This window comes from Zalophus californianus, chromosome 6 (assembly GCF_009762305.2).
Source record: "Zalophus californianus isolate mZalCal1 chromosome 6, mZalCal1.pri.v2, whole genome shotgun sequence".
Taxonomy (NCBI): domain Eukaryota; kingdom Metazoa; phylum Chordata; class Mammalia; order Carnivora; family Otariidae; genus Zalophus; species Zalophus californianus.
This window is the reverse complement of record NC_045600.1, coordinates 115,301,042-115,315,611: the sequence shown is the minus strand read 5'-3', so window position 1 is coordinate 115,315,611 and position 14,570 is coordinate 115,301,042. Positions and strand designations below refer to the sequence as shown.

General features: G+C 54.9%; 1 protein-coding gene across 6 annotated transcripts in view; it reads left to right on the top strand.

The window, feature by feature from the left end:
- Positions 1–622: 622 nt before the first annotated feature.
- Positions 623–14,570, top strand: part of PSTPIP1 (proline-serine-threonine phosphatase interacting protein 1) — a 53,268-nt gene continuing 39,320 nt past the window's right edge. For 5 of the 6 annotated variants that reach the window (XM_027569395.1, XM_027569392.1, XM_027569389.1 and 2 more), the window contains exon 1: positions 623–1,079. In XM_027569395.1, coding sequence (XP_027425196.1) covers positions 1,044–1,079 — 36 coding nt within the window. In that variant the 5' untranslated portion in view covers positions 623–1,043. Of the gene's footprint in view, positions 1,080–12,782; positions 12,849–14,570 lie in introns of those variants that run through there. The other variant, XM_027569394.1, reaches the window with a different exon arrangement.

Here is a 14,570-nt window from a genome sequence, read left to right as displayed (position 1 = left end):
TTTATAATCCTGTCTTTCAGTTGAAGCATAGTCTTTCAGCCTGAAGCCTCCATCTCCCCGGGGGGGCTTCCTGCCCCGGAGAGTGTGTAATCTGGAGACTTAGGGGCCAGTGCCTATGAGATTTCAGGCTCTTCTCCCTTGGCTAGTTACCTGCTCACCCCATCTCTATCTCCCACACCCCCCAACACACAGCTGTCTGCCCCCAGACAGTGAGCTCCTTGAGGGTGGGCTGTGGATTGGGGCCCCAGGCAGCCAGGGTTTGATGAATGATAGCGATGTCCTGGGCCTGGGTGAGCCCCTCAAGTATGGTTTGCTGGTGGGGGGGCGGGTTGGAGAGTCTAGCCGCTCTGCGCCCGGCTCGGCATGGGGCCGGGGTGGTGGGCAACAGCCCTCGGGTTCCTGCCCTGTCCTTGCCCACACCTTCAGTGCGCTTCAGGTTCCCGAAGTTTCTGGTCTCTGGGCGTGGCCCAGCGAGGGCTTTGGAAGGGGACAAGTGGAGGCGGGCAGCAGGGTGGCGGGTGTCAGGCAGGGCTGCACAAGGGAGCCCTGCGACTCCACTTCCTGTGGGCGAGGGCCCTGGTGCCTGCCCCGGGGGAACTTGCACAAACCTTCCTGCGCAGGCCCCAGGCTGCCTTCCCGCTTGGCCTGTGCACCAGCCTGCCTCTCCCGCTGGCTGCAGCCTCCCACCCCGGGCTGGTATCCGTGCTCTCAGTGCTGCAGCCTGCCTGTGTCTCCATCAGCACAGGGCTGGCGAGGGGCCGGCTGGACACCAGGGCCCGCCCTCCCATCACTGGAAGGCCACTGCTCCTTCCTCATTTTGCTGCTGATTCTAGCCCCAAACAAAACAGGTTGAGCCCTTTTCCTCCCTCCGGCAGCTCCTCTTTGGCTTGCAGCCGCCTTCTGAGGCGCTGCAGACGGCGCCGGCCGGGGAGGGGGGGCCTGGGCCAGCACTGTCAGGCTTGGGACGGTGCGCCTGGCTCCTGGCCCTTGTTCAGCCCTGCCTGTGGCAGTAGAGCAAGCTTTGCCATCGCATTCGCCTGAGGATGCTGCCCCAGCTTCAGTTCAGAGATGCCTTTTGGGTGAGTGAAGACGGTGGGGCACTGAACAAGCAGAACGGGCTCTGGGAGGGCCAGCTGGGCTGAAATTTTCCCGTGGCAGTCAATGGGGATGCGGCTCCAGGAGGGAGGTTTTCTCATGAAAATAGCAGTTGATATTTGGCCTTAATTATGGGGCATAACCTGTGCTTCTGTCCCTTCTGAGTTGGGAGAAGAAGGGGGTCCTTGGTCTGGGGTACTGACTTCTCTGCAAACCTCACTATGGTGGGCAAGGGATATCCTCTCTACTCCCAGGCCTGACTTCTCTGGGGGACCCTCCCCCCACTGCAGGGTCTTTGTAGGAGAATCTAATACGTGGGTGAGAGCTTGAGAAGGCCATGTGAGGTGAAGGGGGGGGTCAAGGGTTTGGGGACCAGACAGACTTGAATTTGGGTCTTGCCTCCGCTACTTAGAGACTGGGCAAGCTGTTTGACCTCTCTGAGCCTCACTTTCCCCAGCTCTACAGTCCAGATCAATACTAATAAGCATCTCAACCGAATGGGAGACTTTAAAAAGGCCGTCTAATGTAATTAAGTCCCCAGCACCTTGCTGGCACGCCAAATGACAATTCTTTTCCCCTCACACAACCTCTCTTGTGCACAGACATTCAGGGTCCTCTGAGGAGGCAGCAAGCGGGGCAATTCTTTGCTTCCTTTCTTCAGTTCAGTGCAGGTGTACTTCAAGTCCTTGTCCCCCATGAAATAGTGGCACCCAACAGGCTCGGAAGGTGAAATGGCCTGGCGTGGGCCACACACAGCCTGCAAGCCCATTTGGACCCCAGATCCGCTCAGCTTTTCTTACAACTGTGCCTCTGCCTTTCCCTGTGTCTCAAGCTCTGGCTGTCCCCAGTGGCTTGTGGGGAAAAAGCTGAGACCTCTCTGGTTAGAGCTGGGGAATGAGGCTGTCCTGAGGGTGTCCCGCCCCTCCCCCCCCAGCCCCGCAGAGGACTCCCTGGCCCTTCACTCAGCCAGCTCAGCCTCAGCCAGCAGCCTGGCCCTCCCTGGGCCCTTTCCTGGGGCCTGCGGCCAGAAGGATGAGAGCTAATGAGCCAAGCCTTCCTTCCCTTCCGGGCCGTGCTCTGCTTGGGGCCTGTGGCCAGCATGCAAATGGCCTGCTTCCCGCTTGCCCTGACCACACAGTGGTCAGAGGGCCATCTGGGGAGGGTACCCTGTTCCTCTCTGGGCCTCCATTTCCCCGTCTCTACAAAGAAGAGGTGGGCTCAGGTCAGAGATGCCAATGGAGGCAGACCTGACTCAGCCCAACCCAAGCACCAGGCTGGCAGCTGGGCCCTCACAAAGGGGCGGTGGTTGCAGTGGGGGGGATGGGGCAGTGAGTCATCACCTCAGCTCTGACTGAGAGTGAGAAGTGGGGGAGGGGCACCTGGGTGGCTCAGATGGTTAAGCGTCTGCCTTCGGCTCAGGTCATGATCCCAGGGCCCTGGGATCGAGCCCCGCATCGGGCTCCTTGCTCAGCGGGAAGCCTGCTTCTCCCTCTCCTTCTACTGCTCCCTCTGCTTGTGCTCTCTTGCTCTCTCTGTCAAATAAATAAATAAATAAAATCTTTAAAAAAAAAAGAAATGGGGGAAAGAGGTAGGGCCTGGGAATCCAGGGTGCTCAGTAGCCCAGGGCAGACCGTTTTACCTCTAGGACATCTGTCCCAGCCCAGGGCCCCTGGCCCCACCTTCCCGAGGGCAGAGCTCTGGCAAGGAGCAGCCCCCATGGCAGGATCTGGGCAGTGGGGGATGGTACGGGGGGGGGGGGGCAGGGTGTGGCAGGGAAGGCAGCAGCAGGAAGAAAGGAGCCCACCTGTGGCAGCTTTCTAAGGGACATGCAGCCATGCTCTGGGCTTGTCCCACCTCTGAGCCACTGCAGGCTTCATGAGCTCCAGGTGCCTCCTCCCCTCCCCTGCTGGCTCCCTGGGCTGTAGTGAGGATCTAGCCTAGGGGCGGCCAGAGACAGATGGGGAGAGAAGTGGCCAGTGGGAGCCTCTCACCCTGAGCCTGGGCAATGCCCCAGAAGGTCACTGTCAGCATCACTGCCCCCAGGCCTCTGAATTCGAACCCCTCTGATGCTCAGCCCAGCCCAGCCCATGAGGACAGCTAACACTGAGTACTAAAGATGAGTCAGGCACTGTTCTCAGGACTGTTTATCTATTCATTCATTTAAACTGATGAGGTAGATGAGATCATCCCTATTATTCAGAGGAGGTAGTTGAGGCACAGAGAACTTAAGTAGCTTGCCCAAGGTCACCCAGTGGGGATTAAACCCTGACAGCCTAGCTCCAGTGTCCAGGCTCTCACCCAAGGTGCTTTAACACCCTCTATCAGCACAGCAGGTCACTGGATCTTTGGGCCACATCAGCAAAATGGAGGGGAAATTTCTGTCCTTCCTACCTCCCAGAGAAGTAAGAAGAATAGATGAGGCTGATAGAAGTGTTTGGAAGCTCAATTTATAGACAAATCTATAACACAAAAGACACAGTGATCTAACTGCTGTGTAGGAGGGACAGAGCCCAGCCTGCCCCTCCCCCTGCCCACCCCCCACCATAGCACAAGGCATTAAACCCCGTAGCCTCACAGTTTGGGAAAATGAATAGTCTTACGTAGTGGAAGGGGGCCCATGAGCTAGAAGGATCACGTCTAATACCATAACACTCAACCCTCCCAAGCGCAGGTGAAAGCTAGCCCTATTCCTGGGGTTCACAGTGAGAGAGGGAAACAAAAGTGGTTTCTGAGGCACTAAGAGCTTATGTTAAAGCTCATATACTTTACTCATATGAGCTGCCCCATCATTTTTCAGTTAGGGCCCATGAACTCTAATTTTACCCACAATTTTAACAAGCTTAGTCATGTGGTCTTTTAATTTATAGATGCAGCCTTTAGTAGGGGTCTACGTGGAACCTGACATACGTTGGTGACTGATAAATATTGGTGGGCCTGAACTGTTTCACAGGGAGCTGGTAGCCTGATAGCAGGGAGGAGACCAAAAAACTCTAAAAAGCAGACATAATGGCTCAGAGGTGGTGGGAACACTCAGCATGGGAACTGGCTACTTCTGTCCCTTGGTAGGCCTGTATTTGTCATTTCATCCACGTGGCCACCTGGTATTTATTTATAGCCTGCATTTTCCTGTGGCAAAACATTGAGATGCAGGCCACTGTGGAGTGAGGCAGGGGTGGACTAGCCACAGGGGAGGGATAATTTGATTTCTGTTATACAGATGGTCGAGAGCATTGCAGCTTTGCAGGAAGTTAGTGGCTGGGCCTCAGAGCGGGGACAGTCAGTGAGACAAAGCTGGGGGTGAGAATACCAGGTACCTGAGCTGAGAGGGCTTTAGATCTCGTAAAACCTGCCTCAGCAGTGAATCAGAGGGGCACAGAAGCCCAGGGTAGGGTCCTGTCCCACCCCCCTCCCAATCTCGCCTTGCCAGTGGCTCTGCTGCCAGTAGGCAGCCAAACCCTGTTGCAGAAAACAGCGGTCTGCATCCTCAACACAGTGTTCAGTGTTTGTGGAATAAATGTATGTACAAGAATGCCTCCATGGTCCCTTCCTGAACTCATTTTCTCCTTCGTTTCACTTTAGTTATATTCTACAAATATTTGCCGGGCAGTATTCTCTGCTAGGCGATCTCAGCTGGACCCCTAGCCTCACCCCCACATCCAGTCAGGTGAAGGAGACTGTCTTGCCCTCAAGGATGTCACTGTCTGGCACTGAAGACGGAGCTTCCCTACTAACTCGGCAAGGCACAGGGAGGGGCAGGGCTAGGAGCTGTGCCTCCTCACCCTCCTCCCACTCCCTCCCAGACCTGTGCAAAGAAGCCACTGGGTGTTGTTTTAAGAGGGAAAACCTAGTTCTGGACCAGGTTTTATTGAGATCCACATCCTATCACTTTTGGGGTTGTTAAAGGCAAAGTAAGGGCTTGAGGAGGCTGGGCCGCGTACTACAGGGACATCTACCCCCTGCTTTGGGCAGGAAATACCAAGGCGGTGGAGGAAGTAAGCCCAAATTTTTCCCTCTGACTTGTAGCCACATCGCTCCCCTTTGAGGCTAGGCTCCAGCCTCATCTGGAAACCAGCCAGCTGGGAGGAGCTGAGCTCCACAACACACAGAGGACAGAGGAAGACGCCACTTTCCGGGTGGGGGGATCACTCACCAGGGACACCCAGGGGGCTAAGGATGGGCTCACCTCTCCCCCCTGTGCCGGCTCCGCTGCTTTTGCCCCTTCCCGTCCCAGTTCTGAGACTCCGAGGTTCCCCATTTAGGAGAGAGGCCCCACTTTGGGTCCTCTACCCCAGTAGCTGCCAATCATGGCCCTGGGGCCTCACAGAAAATCAGGAGAGGCTCATGTTCCCTGGGCACCGATTCTGTTCTGAGCACTTTAAGCTATGTATATACCTTCTAATCTAAGTATAAGATCCTAAAAGGAAAATAGAGAAAACCAGGAAAAAAGCACCCTTCGTCTCATCACACAAAGACAACTGGTAATATTTTGCTGTGCTTCCCTAAGATTATTTTTATGTAGGTGCAAGCATATTGTGTACACAGTGTTGTATTCTCCCCTTTCTTTTTCTTGCATTTTAAAATTGATTTCTAATTGTGGTAAAGTATACCTCACATGAAATTCACCATCCTAATGTTTAAGTATCCAGTTCAGTGGGGTTAAGTGTACTCACATTGTTGTGGATACCCTTCCCCTCTGCTTTTCAGCATAATTCCATTTTGAACATGTGTGGGTGTGGGTGTGATTTCCTCGTTTCAAAACACCATTGTTAATGGCTACACAGTCCAGCTTGTGGGTTTGGTAGACATATGATTCATTTATCCAATCCCCTATTGTTGGACGTTTAGGTTGCTGCTGCCAGTTATTCGTTCTTCTGGGCAGAGAGGCAATGGGTAGATCCCTGTGTATCAGAATTTTTCACTTGAGGATTATTTCCTTGGGTGGATTCCTGGAAGAGGAGACATTCCTGGGTGAGAGAATGGGGCCACGTTTCTAGCTGGGCAGGAGCCTTTTGATGCAGGAAGGAGGGACCAGAGTGGCCTGGATGGGGCTGGGAGGGCCAGGACTGGAGGGGCTCTGCTGGGAACTGAAGCTGTTCAGACTTTGGGGGAGAACTTGCAGCAGGGCAGGCCCGGATGGCCTTGAAGATCAAGGAGGCCCGTGGCTGAGGAGTGGGTCTTCCCGAGCAACAGGGGCTCGTTCGTAGACAGTGCAGGAGATGGGAGAGGGAGGCCCTAGCTTTCCTGCCTTCCTGCTACCAACTGGCTCCTCCGTGCCTCCCTGGCCGCGGCCCTTTGAAGGAATGAGGACAGACTCTTTCTCTGTCAATGTCCTCCTACCTCCTGAATGAAGGCATGGGCAGGCCTACTCCAAGGTCTCATGTCCAGGGCAGGGCAGGGACTCCCAACCAGGTCTGTGGGCCGCCGACTTACTCTGCCCCTGAAATCAAAGAGATAGGCTAGTTGATTCTTGTTTGAGTAATAATTCGTGTAGGACAAACGGGGGGGGGGGGGCCCTACGTGTTAGCATTGATTTCTGTGGCTTTGGAAGTAAGCTTATTTTTCTATTTCTCCCTTAATTTTCCATAAGTGAACACAGATTATGTATGTCATTTTTTTTTATTTTTTTGAGAGAGAGAGAGAGAAAAAAGTGCTGGGGAGCACAGGCGCATGAGCATGGGGGGGGGGGGAGGGCAGAGGGAGAGGGAGAGAAAGAATCTTAAGCAGGCTCCCCGCCCAGTGTGGAGGCAGACACGGGGCTCCATCTCACGACCGTGAGATCATGACCTGAGCCGAAATCAAGAGTCAGACGCTTAACCAACTGAGCCACCCAAGTGCCCCCTATTTGTGTCATTTAAAAGGAAAATCTTTAAAAACAAAACCAGGCAATTCTTGTTTTCAAGCCTAAGATGTTTTTAGGCGACATGTGTGGTTTGATAGCCTTATGTCTTCCACGCTTTTGTGCACACTTTGTGGTACATGGTCGCCCAGGGGCTGGGAAGGTGGTCAGCTGTGTGAGGTTTGTGGTTGTGCTCGTTGGTGGGCAAGGATTTGGGAGACGGCAGGAGGGCAGATGGACTCCAGGGGAAGGAATGGCAAGGGCAAAGGTGTGCCAGTGGGGAAGTTGGGCACAATGGGTTTGGAAGGCAGTTTTCTGGCCCAAAGGGGTGTGCAGGGCGCCCGGTAGGGAGGTAAGCCCCAGCCGGATTGTGAAAGGTCCTGACCGTCCTGAAGTTGTGGCAGAGACACTTTCTTCTGCTCTCTGCACGCTCTCCAGCGGTGGATGTTCCTCTCATGCAAAGGAGCCTGGAGGCCGCAGGCCGTGGGCGGGATGCCCTTCTTCCTCACCCAGAGTCTAGCTGATGCCATAAACCACACAATGAAGGGTGTGGAAACTGAAACTGCCTGGGCTTCCAGCAAGAGTGGCCCCCTGTTCCCCAAGGGCTGCCCACGCCGGGGCCTTGCCCTAGACCTGCTCCAGCGGGGTCTCCCTCCAGGCTCAGGAGCCAAATGCTTCCTTGAAGCCTCACCCGACCACCACCTTCACTTGCCGGGCCTTGGAAAATCATTTCCCCTCTCTGAACTTCAGTGTCCTCATCCGCAGGACAACAGAGTGATGCTCACCTAAGACAAAGGCTTTGGAGATGGGGATGCTAAGGGCAGTACTAAGGGGACCGCCTCCCATGGCTCACCATAGGGAGTTAGCAGAGCAGAAGCAGGTTCGAAGGGACCCAGATGTACGATTGCATGTGCGCCCCCAGGGTGAGCCGCATATGAGCACCCTCCGATTCCCAGAATGCCTTCCCAACTTTGTTCCCATTGCCTATTAAATTCTGCCATCAGAGAGTCATCCCCATGGCTTCAAGTGACAAGATGCATTTAATTCCAACAATAGCCCTGTGAACGAACGTGATATTCTTACTCCCTTTTTGCAGCTGTGTGAGGTTTGTGGTTGTGCTCGATGCCTGCAATGGTCACCTGGAGGACTTACTGGCCGCAGCGGCCTGGGTCAAGAGAGTCACTCGCACCTTCAATTTTATTCTTAGCGGAAAACAAGATCCGCTTCTCAATGGCCCTCTTTGCACTCCAATTCCCGCAGAAGTGGGAGATGGCAGGAGGGCAGATGGACTCCAGGGGAAGGAATGGCAAGGGCAAAGGTGTGCCAGTGGGGAAAACTCATAGAGGGGGTGTGGGTCTGGGGATGCCACCGAGGTGGACTTTGGGGTTACTGGGCTAGGCTGGGCTGCTACCTTCCCGGGCCTGGGTCAGAGAGCCCCTGGGGGTTAGCGGGAGGTGTGTGGTTTGCGAAGATCTGGTGCCCTGAGCAATGGGTGAGAAGGTAGGCGAATGACAGCCCCTTCCGCTGGTGTTGACAGTACCCACTATTGGGCAATAGGAAGAGCCAGCTGGTACTGCAGAGATTACAGCCAGCACAGGGAAGGGGCGGCCAGATGGGCTTAGGGCTTCCCAGCAGCAGAAATGGGAAAACAGAAGCTGAGCCCTACTGGGGAGGAAAGGAGGGGTGAGGGCTGAGGCAGGAGAGTGCCTGATATGTTCAAGGGACAAGGAGGTCTGTGTGGCTGGGACCAAGGGACCGAGGTGGGGGTACTTGGAGATAAGATCGGAAATGTAACAGGGAGCCAAATCTTACGCAACCGTAGTTCTCCAAGGTCCCAATGCCCAGAGCACATCCAAGGCCAGTTAGATCTGAATTTCAGGGTGGGAGGCTGGGCATCACTATTTTCCGGGGTTCTTGAGTGTGTCCACAGTGCGGCGGAAGCACTGGTGCCCATCATATGGTGAAGCTGGACGCACTGCCGACAATGAGCGCAGTGCAGCTCGTCCCATTGATGAGACCTCGTTTGACTCACTTGGGAATGAGTAGAGGGTAGAGGTTTGTGTTTGTTTGTTTTTAACCTTATAATCTTGTACGATTACCTCTTTTTCTTGTGTTAAATAAACGTAACATAAAACTTACCACTTTAACCATTTTGAAATGCGTGATTCAGCGGCATTAAGTACATTCCCAATGTCGCACAACCATCGCTACTATTTCCAGAACTTTTTGTCATCCCTATAGCAGAAACTCCGTACCCATTAAACACTAACTCCTCACCTCCCTCCTCTCATCTCCTACTTCTATTCTACTTTCCATGAATCTGCCTATGCTAGCAACCTCATAGAAGTGGAATCCTACAATATTTGTTCTTTTGTGTCTGGCTTCGATTCTACTTCATTCACAGTGTGGCCCTGGTGAGTCCCTCCATTCTCTGAGCCTCTGGCCCCTTGTCTGTATTAAATGGATGTTTGTGGTTAGAAGATAGACATGTGGCAACATGCACGTTAATGGCCTCGTAGGGGCAAGGGGCCCCATGTGCAGACCCCCTGCAAGTGCAGGGGCCCAGCTTGCACCCAGAGCCCAGGGTCAGCTCTGAGACCCGGAACCTGCCAAGGCCGGCAGAGGAGGCCAAAGGGCTTTCTCCAGAGGCAGCAAGGGTCTGTCCCTGCTTTCAGGAAAGGGTGTGGCAATGGGAATGGGGCATCTCTGCAGCTCCAGGGCTCCATCTCTGTCTCTTGAGCAAGTCTCAAGCCCAAGGGAGGAGCAGTTCACAGCCACAAAGAAAGACGCCCCACGTCAGTCCTGTGAGGGCACATGGTCCAATTGTTCTTCCCATTTTACAAATTCAAAAAAAATTGAGTCTGAGGGATTGGAAGCAACCAGTCCAAATAAGAGTTACAGCCCAGATTCAAACCTAGCTCTCCTTTTTTATTTCCTTGCTTTGACTTAATACGTACTCATCACGGTGAGCACCATTTTCCAGGAACTCATTCAGTGTCAGGTGCCCGTTGCTGGGCTCCTCCATGTACAAGTCCATTTAGTCCTCAGAGCCCAGCGGTGGGCCATAGGTTCACATTCATTTTACAGAGGAGGGACTCTTGCTCGGGAGGTTAAGTGACTTGCCCACGGTTGCACTGACTGTGCCCATGCAACTGGCCAGGACTAGAAACCAATGCCTGAGCTCTTGCCACATTCTGCTACCTGGACTTCCTGCTGGGGTGGCATTCCGTGGGGCCCTCCCCTGGCAGGTGTAGGCAGTGTGGGAGCGGTGACACTTGGGGAACAGGATGTGCAGGGACAGTAGGTGGACCTTTGGTGCCAGCCTCTAGTCTCTGGCTGGTTACCCACAAGCTGAAGACTGTGTGGCAAGGAGCCCCGTATGGCCGGCCACAGGCAGGGGCTGGACAGTGCCTGTCCTTGGTCAAGGGGTTAGTCTCCTCCAGGGCTGAGGATCCGGGGTGGCTCCGCTCCCTCCTTTCCTCTGCCTCCCACTGCTTCCCTCACCCACCCTTTCCCACTGGCGTCTGCTTCCCGTTCTACCCAGGGCTAGATCAAGGGAGACCCTGCTGCCAGATCAGCTTGGTGGGGGTGGTGGAGAGGAACCATGTGACCTGAGCAGGTCATGCACCTTGCTGAGTCTCAGGTGCTCATCTGTAACGTGGGGCAGTAATTATGGCACAGTCCTGACATTCCAGGGGGTTCTGAGGATTAGAGGTAACAAACTATTTAGAGCCCTGGCCTCTAAATACTGCACCCCACCCAGCTCCCTTTCCCTGAACTTGGAACCTGAAAGGGAACCCTGGTTCCCTTGACCTCCTGGGAAGGCCCCACACCTGCTCCTGAGGCTCTCCTGAGGCTCTCCTGTGGCCAGCCTCGGGCGACCTCTTCAGACACCTGCTCCAGCACCCCTGAGGTCTCACCAGGACCACTCCGAGGGGTCTCCTGAACCTCAGGGGCTCATTCCCACCTGCAGGCCTCTGCCTGGACTGGTGTTCACTCCCTGTCCCTTCCCTGCTCTACTTTTTCTACACGTTTTGGTTTCATAAAGCAGGAGGAAGAAGGGGGCATCGGGGTTGAGCTGGGCCTTTAAGACTAGAGAGAGTGCAGGGGAAGTGGGCAGGGTTTCACAGCCTGGGGGAGGAGGGTGCAATAGGAGACCTTTCTTTCCTGCTAATCCGAGGAGCTCTATCTAAAAGAGCAAAACTTTCAAACCAGACTGATTGTGGTTGGAAGGCAGGCCCACCCACACAATTGCTGATTGGGCCTGGACAAGTTACATAACCTCCCTCATCCTTGCTTTCCTCCAACAATAGCGCCCCCTCCCAGGAGGTCCTCTTCTGGTGCCAGCGTTGCCCCCCACACCTGGTGATGGGGGATTCCTGGGAGGCTCTGAGAGTTCCCAGGGCTTTGACAGGTCCCTGGAAGGCTCAGGGCAACCGCTGGCCGTAGGTGGAGGGGCCTGGCCATCTCAGGGGCCCAGCCAGCCAGGCTGCTCTGCTGCTTGACTGCTTGGGTGGGGGGGCCCTGAAGGCCCCGGGGAGGCTGGGGCTCAGTGGAGAGATGGAATCCTCTGGAAACTCATTTCTAATCTCAAGCTCCTATCAGCCCAGCTGAACCCAGATTCACGCATCGAACTGCATTCAATGTGCTTTTTTTCTTTAAAAAGAAAAGCCCAGTCTTTGCCTTCTTGGCTCTCTCCCTCTAGAACCTACCCTGAGCCATCTTAGAAAAGTTGCAAATCACCCCACAGTTATCTGCTTATGCATGGACCCCTCCAATCCTTGGGTCAGCTCACAGTCCCTGCGGAATCCCTGACCTGTGAGGGGCGCTCTCCACCTGCTGAGGCAGCTGGCCCCGTGCAGCCATATCTGGGGCCACCTGGGTTGGTCTTGGGAAGCCCTTGCTTGTGCTGATCTGGAGTTGGCCTCGCTCCCTCTACCCCCGCGAGTCCTGGCTTAGGGCCTCTGGGGACACCAACCACAGACACTCCCTCTGCTCCTGATGGCCCCACAAAGGCCTGCAGGCCTCAGCAATTTCTCAAGCACCTGGGCTTGGGACCCTCTCTTCACCCACCTGCCCCTGGATACTCTAGGGAAGCAACTAGCTTGTTTATAGAAGTCTCTGGTCATCCATCTATCCATCCACCATCCGAGCCACACCTGGGTTTTTGGTCCTTTGCCTTCCTCAATTTGCCAACTAAGAATGGTAGAGATAAGCCTCACTGTGGGGTAGTAGCTGTAGGGCAGTGGAAAGAGCCTGGCTGCCACTCATGGACTGATCCACCCTGAGCCTCAGTTTCCTTACCTGTACAATGGGGACAATAATACTGCTTTAAGAAGTAGAGGGGATGAGTCTGTCTGGCTTATGTAAAGGTGTTGGGTAATGAGTCACTGAAACACAAGCCAATGATCTGGTCCCCTTCACGGGACATCTCCAGAGCCAGCAGTCGTAAAACCACATCCTCTCAAGGGCCTCCCTGAGACATTTATTTGGCACTCGTCCAATGTGTTTGCACTGCAGATGCTGGGCTCTGGGACCCAGCAGGGAAACAGACCCACTTCCCGCCTTGAGGGAGCTGCTTTCTGGAGAGTTCAGTTTCCTGATAATATTCACCCTTTGGTTTCTCAGTCCATGGAATACAAGCAACAGTAACCTGCTGCCAGGAAGCGGGTCACGGGAGGCACGCTGGCTGCAGAGGTCCCTTCTGTGAAACTGGGATCGAGTGGCCCTGAACGCCTGCTCGGACTGCTGCCCGGGGCTTCTGGGGCGTCTGGGTGAGATGAGTGAGTCTAGTCTCCTGTTCTGTCCCCTCTCCCACTAATAAAAGGTGATTTTTTTTTCCTAAGGCTAAAGAAAGAATGAAGGGCCCATCAACCCAAGAGCGTGTCAGACATTAGAAAGGCTTTCAACAAAAATGGTTTGTTTTTACATTTTACAACATGGTTTTTGAGCCTGGTAGGGTGCAAGCTGGCAACTGAATTTTTCTTTCTTCCACCTTCTAAAGCCACTGTTAGGTCTCCCCTCCCCATGCCTGGGCCTTTGTGTTAGAGCTTTTTCTAGTCCTTTTCTAGTCTCGTTATAACTCATCCAGTTCAACCTCCTATCAGAATTTCTCTCTTGTTCAGTTGAACACTCCCAATCTCCCGACTCCACATGGGAAGCCTATGATGGGGAAAGGATGGGGTCCGTTTCTTCACTTGCCATGTTCTCCCCATAACCCCTTCTTATGGTGTCTCCTCAGACCGGGTGGGGTGCGGGGTCAGTGATTCTAAAGGGGTGAAAGGTCTTATTTCCCTGGAGCTCTGGGAGCTGCTGCTGGTGCAGCAGGGGGCAGAGGCCCACGGGGTAGCTCTTTCTCTCCTGGGTTCTCGGCTGACCCCATCCCCCCGAGAATGCCCCTGCTCTGCTCCCTGCAGCTGTCTGCTTCTGAGCCCTCGGCGCCACGTGGTCCCATGTGGGGGCTCCTCCCTCCCTGTCAGGTAGTTCTCGTGAGCAGCAAGTCACAGGGCAGCTCTTCCCAGCTACCTTCCACAGCCCTTCACTTGGTCCCCAGGAAGAATGTCTGCTGATTCCCGGGCACGCCAACCCCTCTCACGCCTCTGCCTGGTGGGGCTGGTGGCAGGCAGGCCGGGACAGAGCAGGGCCTGGGGAGTACCCCTTGCTGCACAGCCACTGAGCTTGGGGGGTTGCAGAGAGGCACGAGACTGGGACGAAGAGCTAAGCTCTTGGCCTGCGAGAGCTGGGTTCATATCCCACCTGTGCCCTGGGCACGTTAGGTGACCTCCCTGCGTTCCATTTTCCTCACCTGTAAAATGGGGGTAAATAATCCTTAGCCTCATACCAGACTCCGGGCATGCTGTGATCTCTGTTCACCATTCTCAGCTGTGCACATCATTTCATTGCTCCTCAGGTGGTGGGAACTGTTGGGCCCATTTTACTGGCAGAGGGAGAATGACCAGGGGCGTGAACCCACAGCTAGTCTGCTAGAGTCTGCACAGTCTCTGAGACTCGGCCTGGGCACCGTCCCGACTTGGCAGTCACAGTCTGCCCCGAGGGGGCTGTGCCCTAGAGGAGCGGGTTGTCAGGGCCAGGGAAGAGGTTGGCCTCTGCCCCCACTTCCTTGATGAAAAAACCAAGTCCCACGAAGAGAAATGCCATGCTCAGGCCCCGTGGCCTAGTCCCTGCAGCCACCAAGAGTGATATGGGTAGGAAAAGGGAGCAGTGGTGGCAGCTACAAAGGCTGTTTTTCTATCCACCCATTGGGGGCACGGCAGGGCCAGGGCCAGGGCAGAGGCCTGGGCGATGGCTGCCACATAGACCTGTGTAGAGAAGGAAGCAGCTGGGCTGTCCCAGGGCAGCCCAGGGCACCTGGGCCTTCCCCACACTGCCTGAAGGCTGAGGCAGGAGTATGCTTTTACCGCTCAGAGCTTTCCCGAGCATTTCCTTCTAGAGCCTCAGGAGACATCCTGCTGTCCTGATCCTGGGGAAAGGGAGCACCAGGGTGAGGCCTGGGCTCCCACATCTGGCTTGAGCAGGACTCCCAAAGGAGGGGACTGTAGCTTCTCAGCACCTGGCACCCTCCCCCGGGGTGGATTGTTCTGGGTGCCGCCGGGCATAGGCCCGGCTTCTGGCTGCCCAC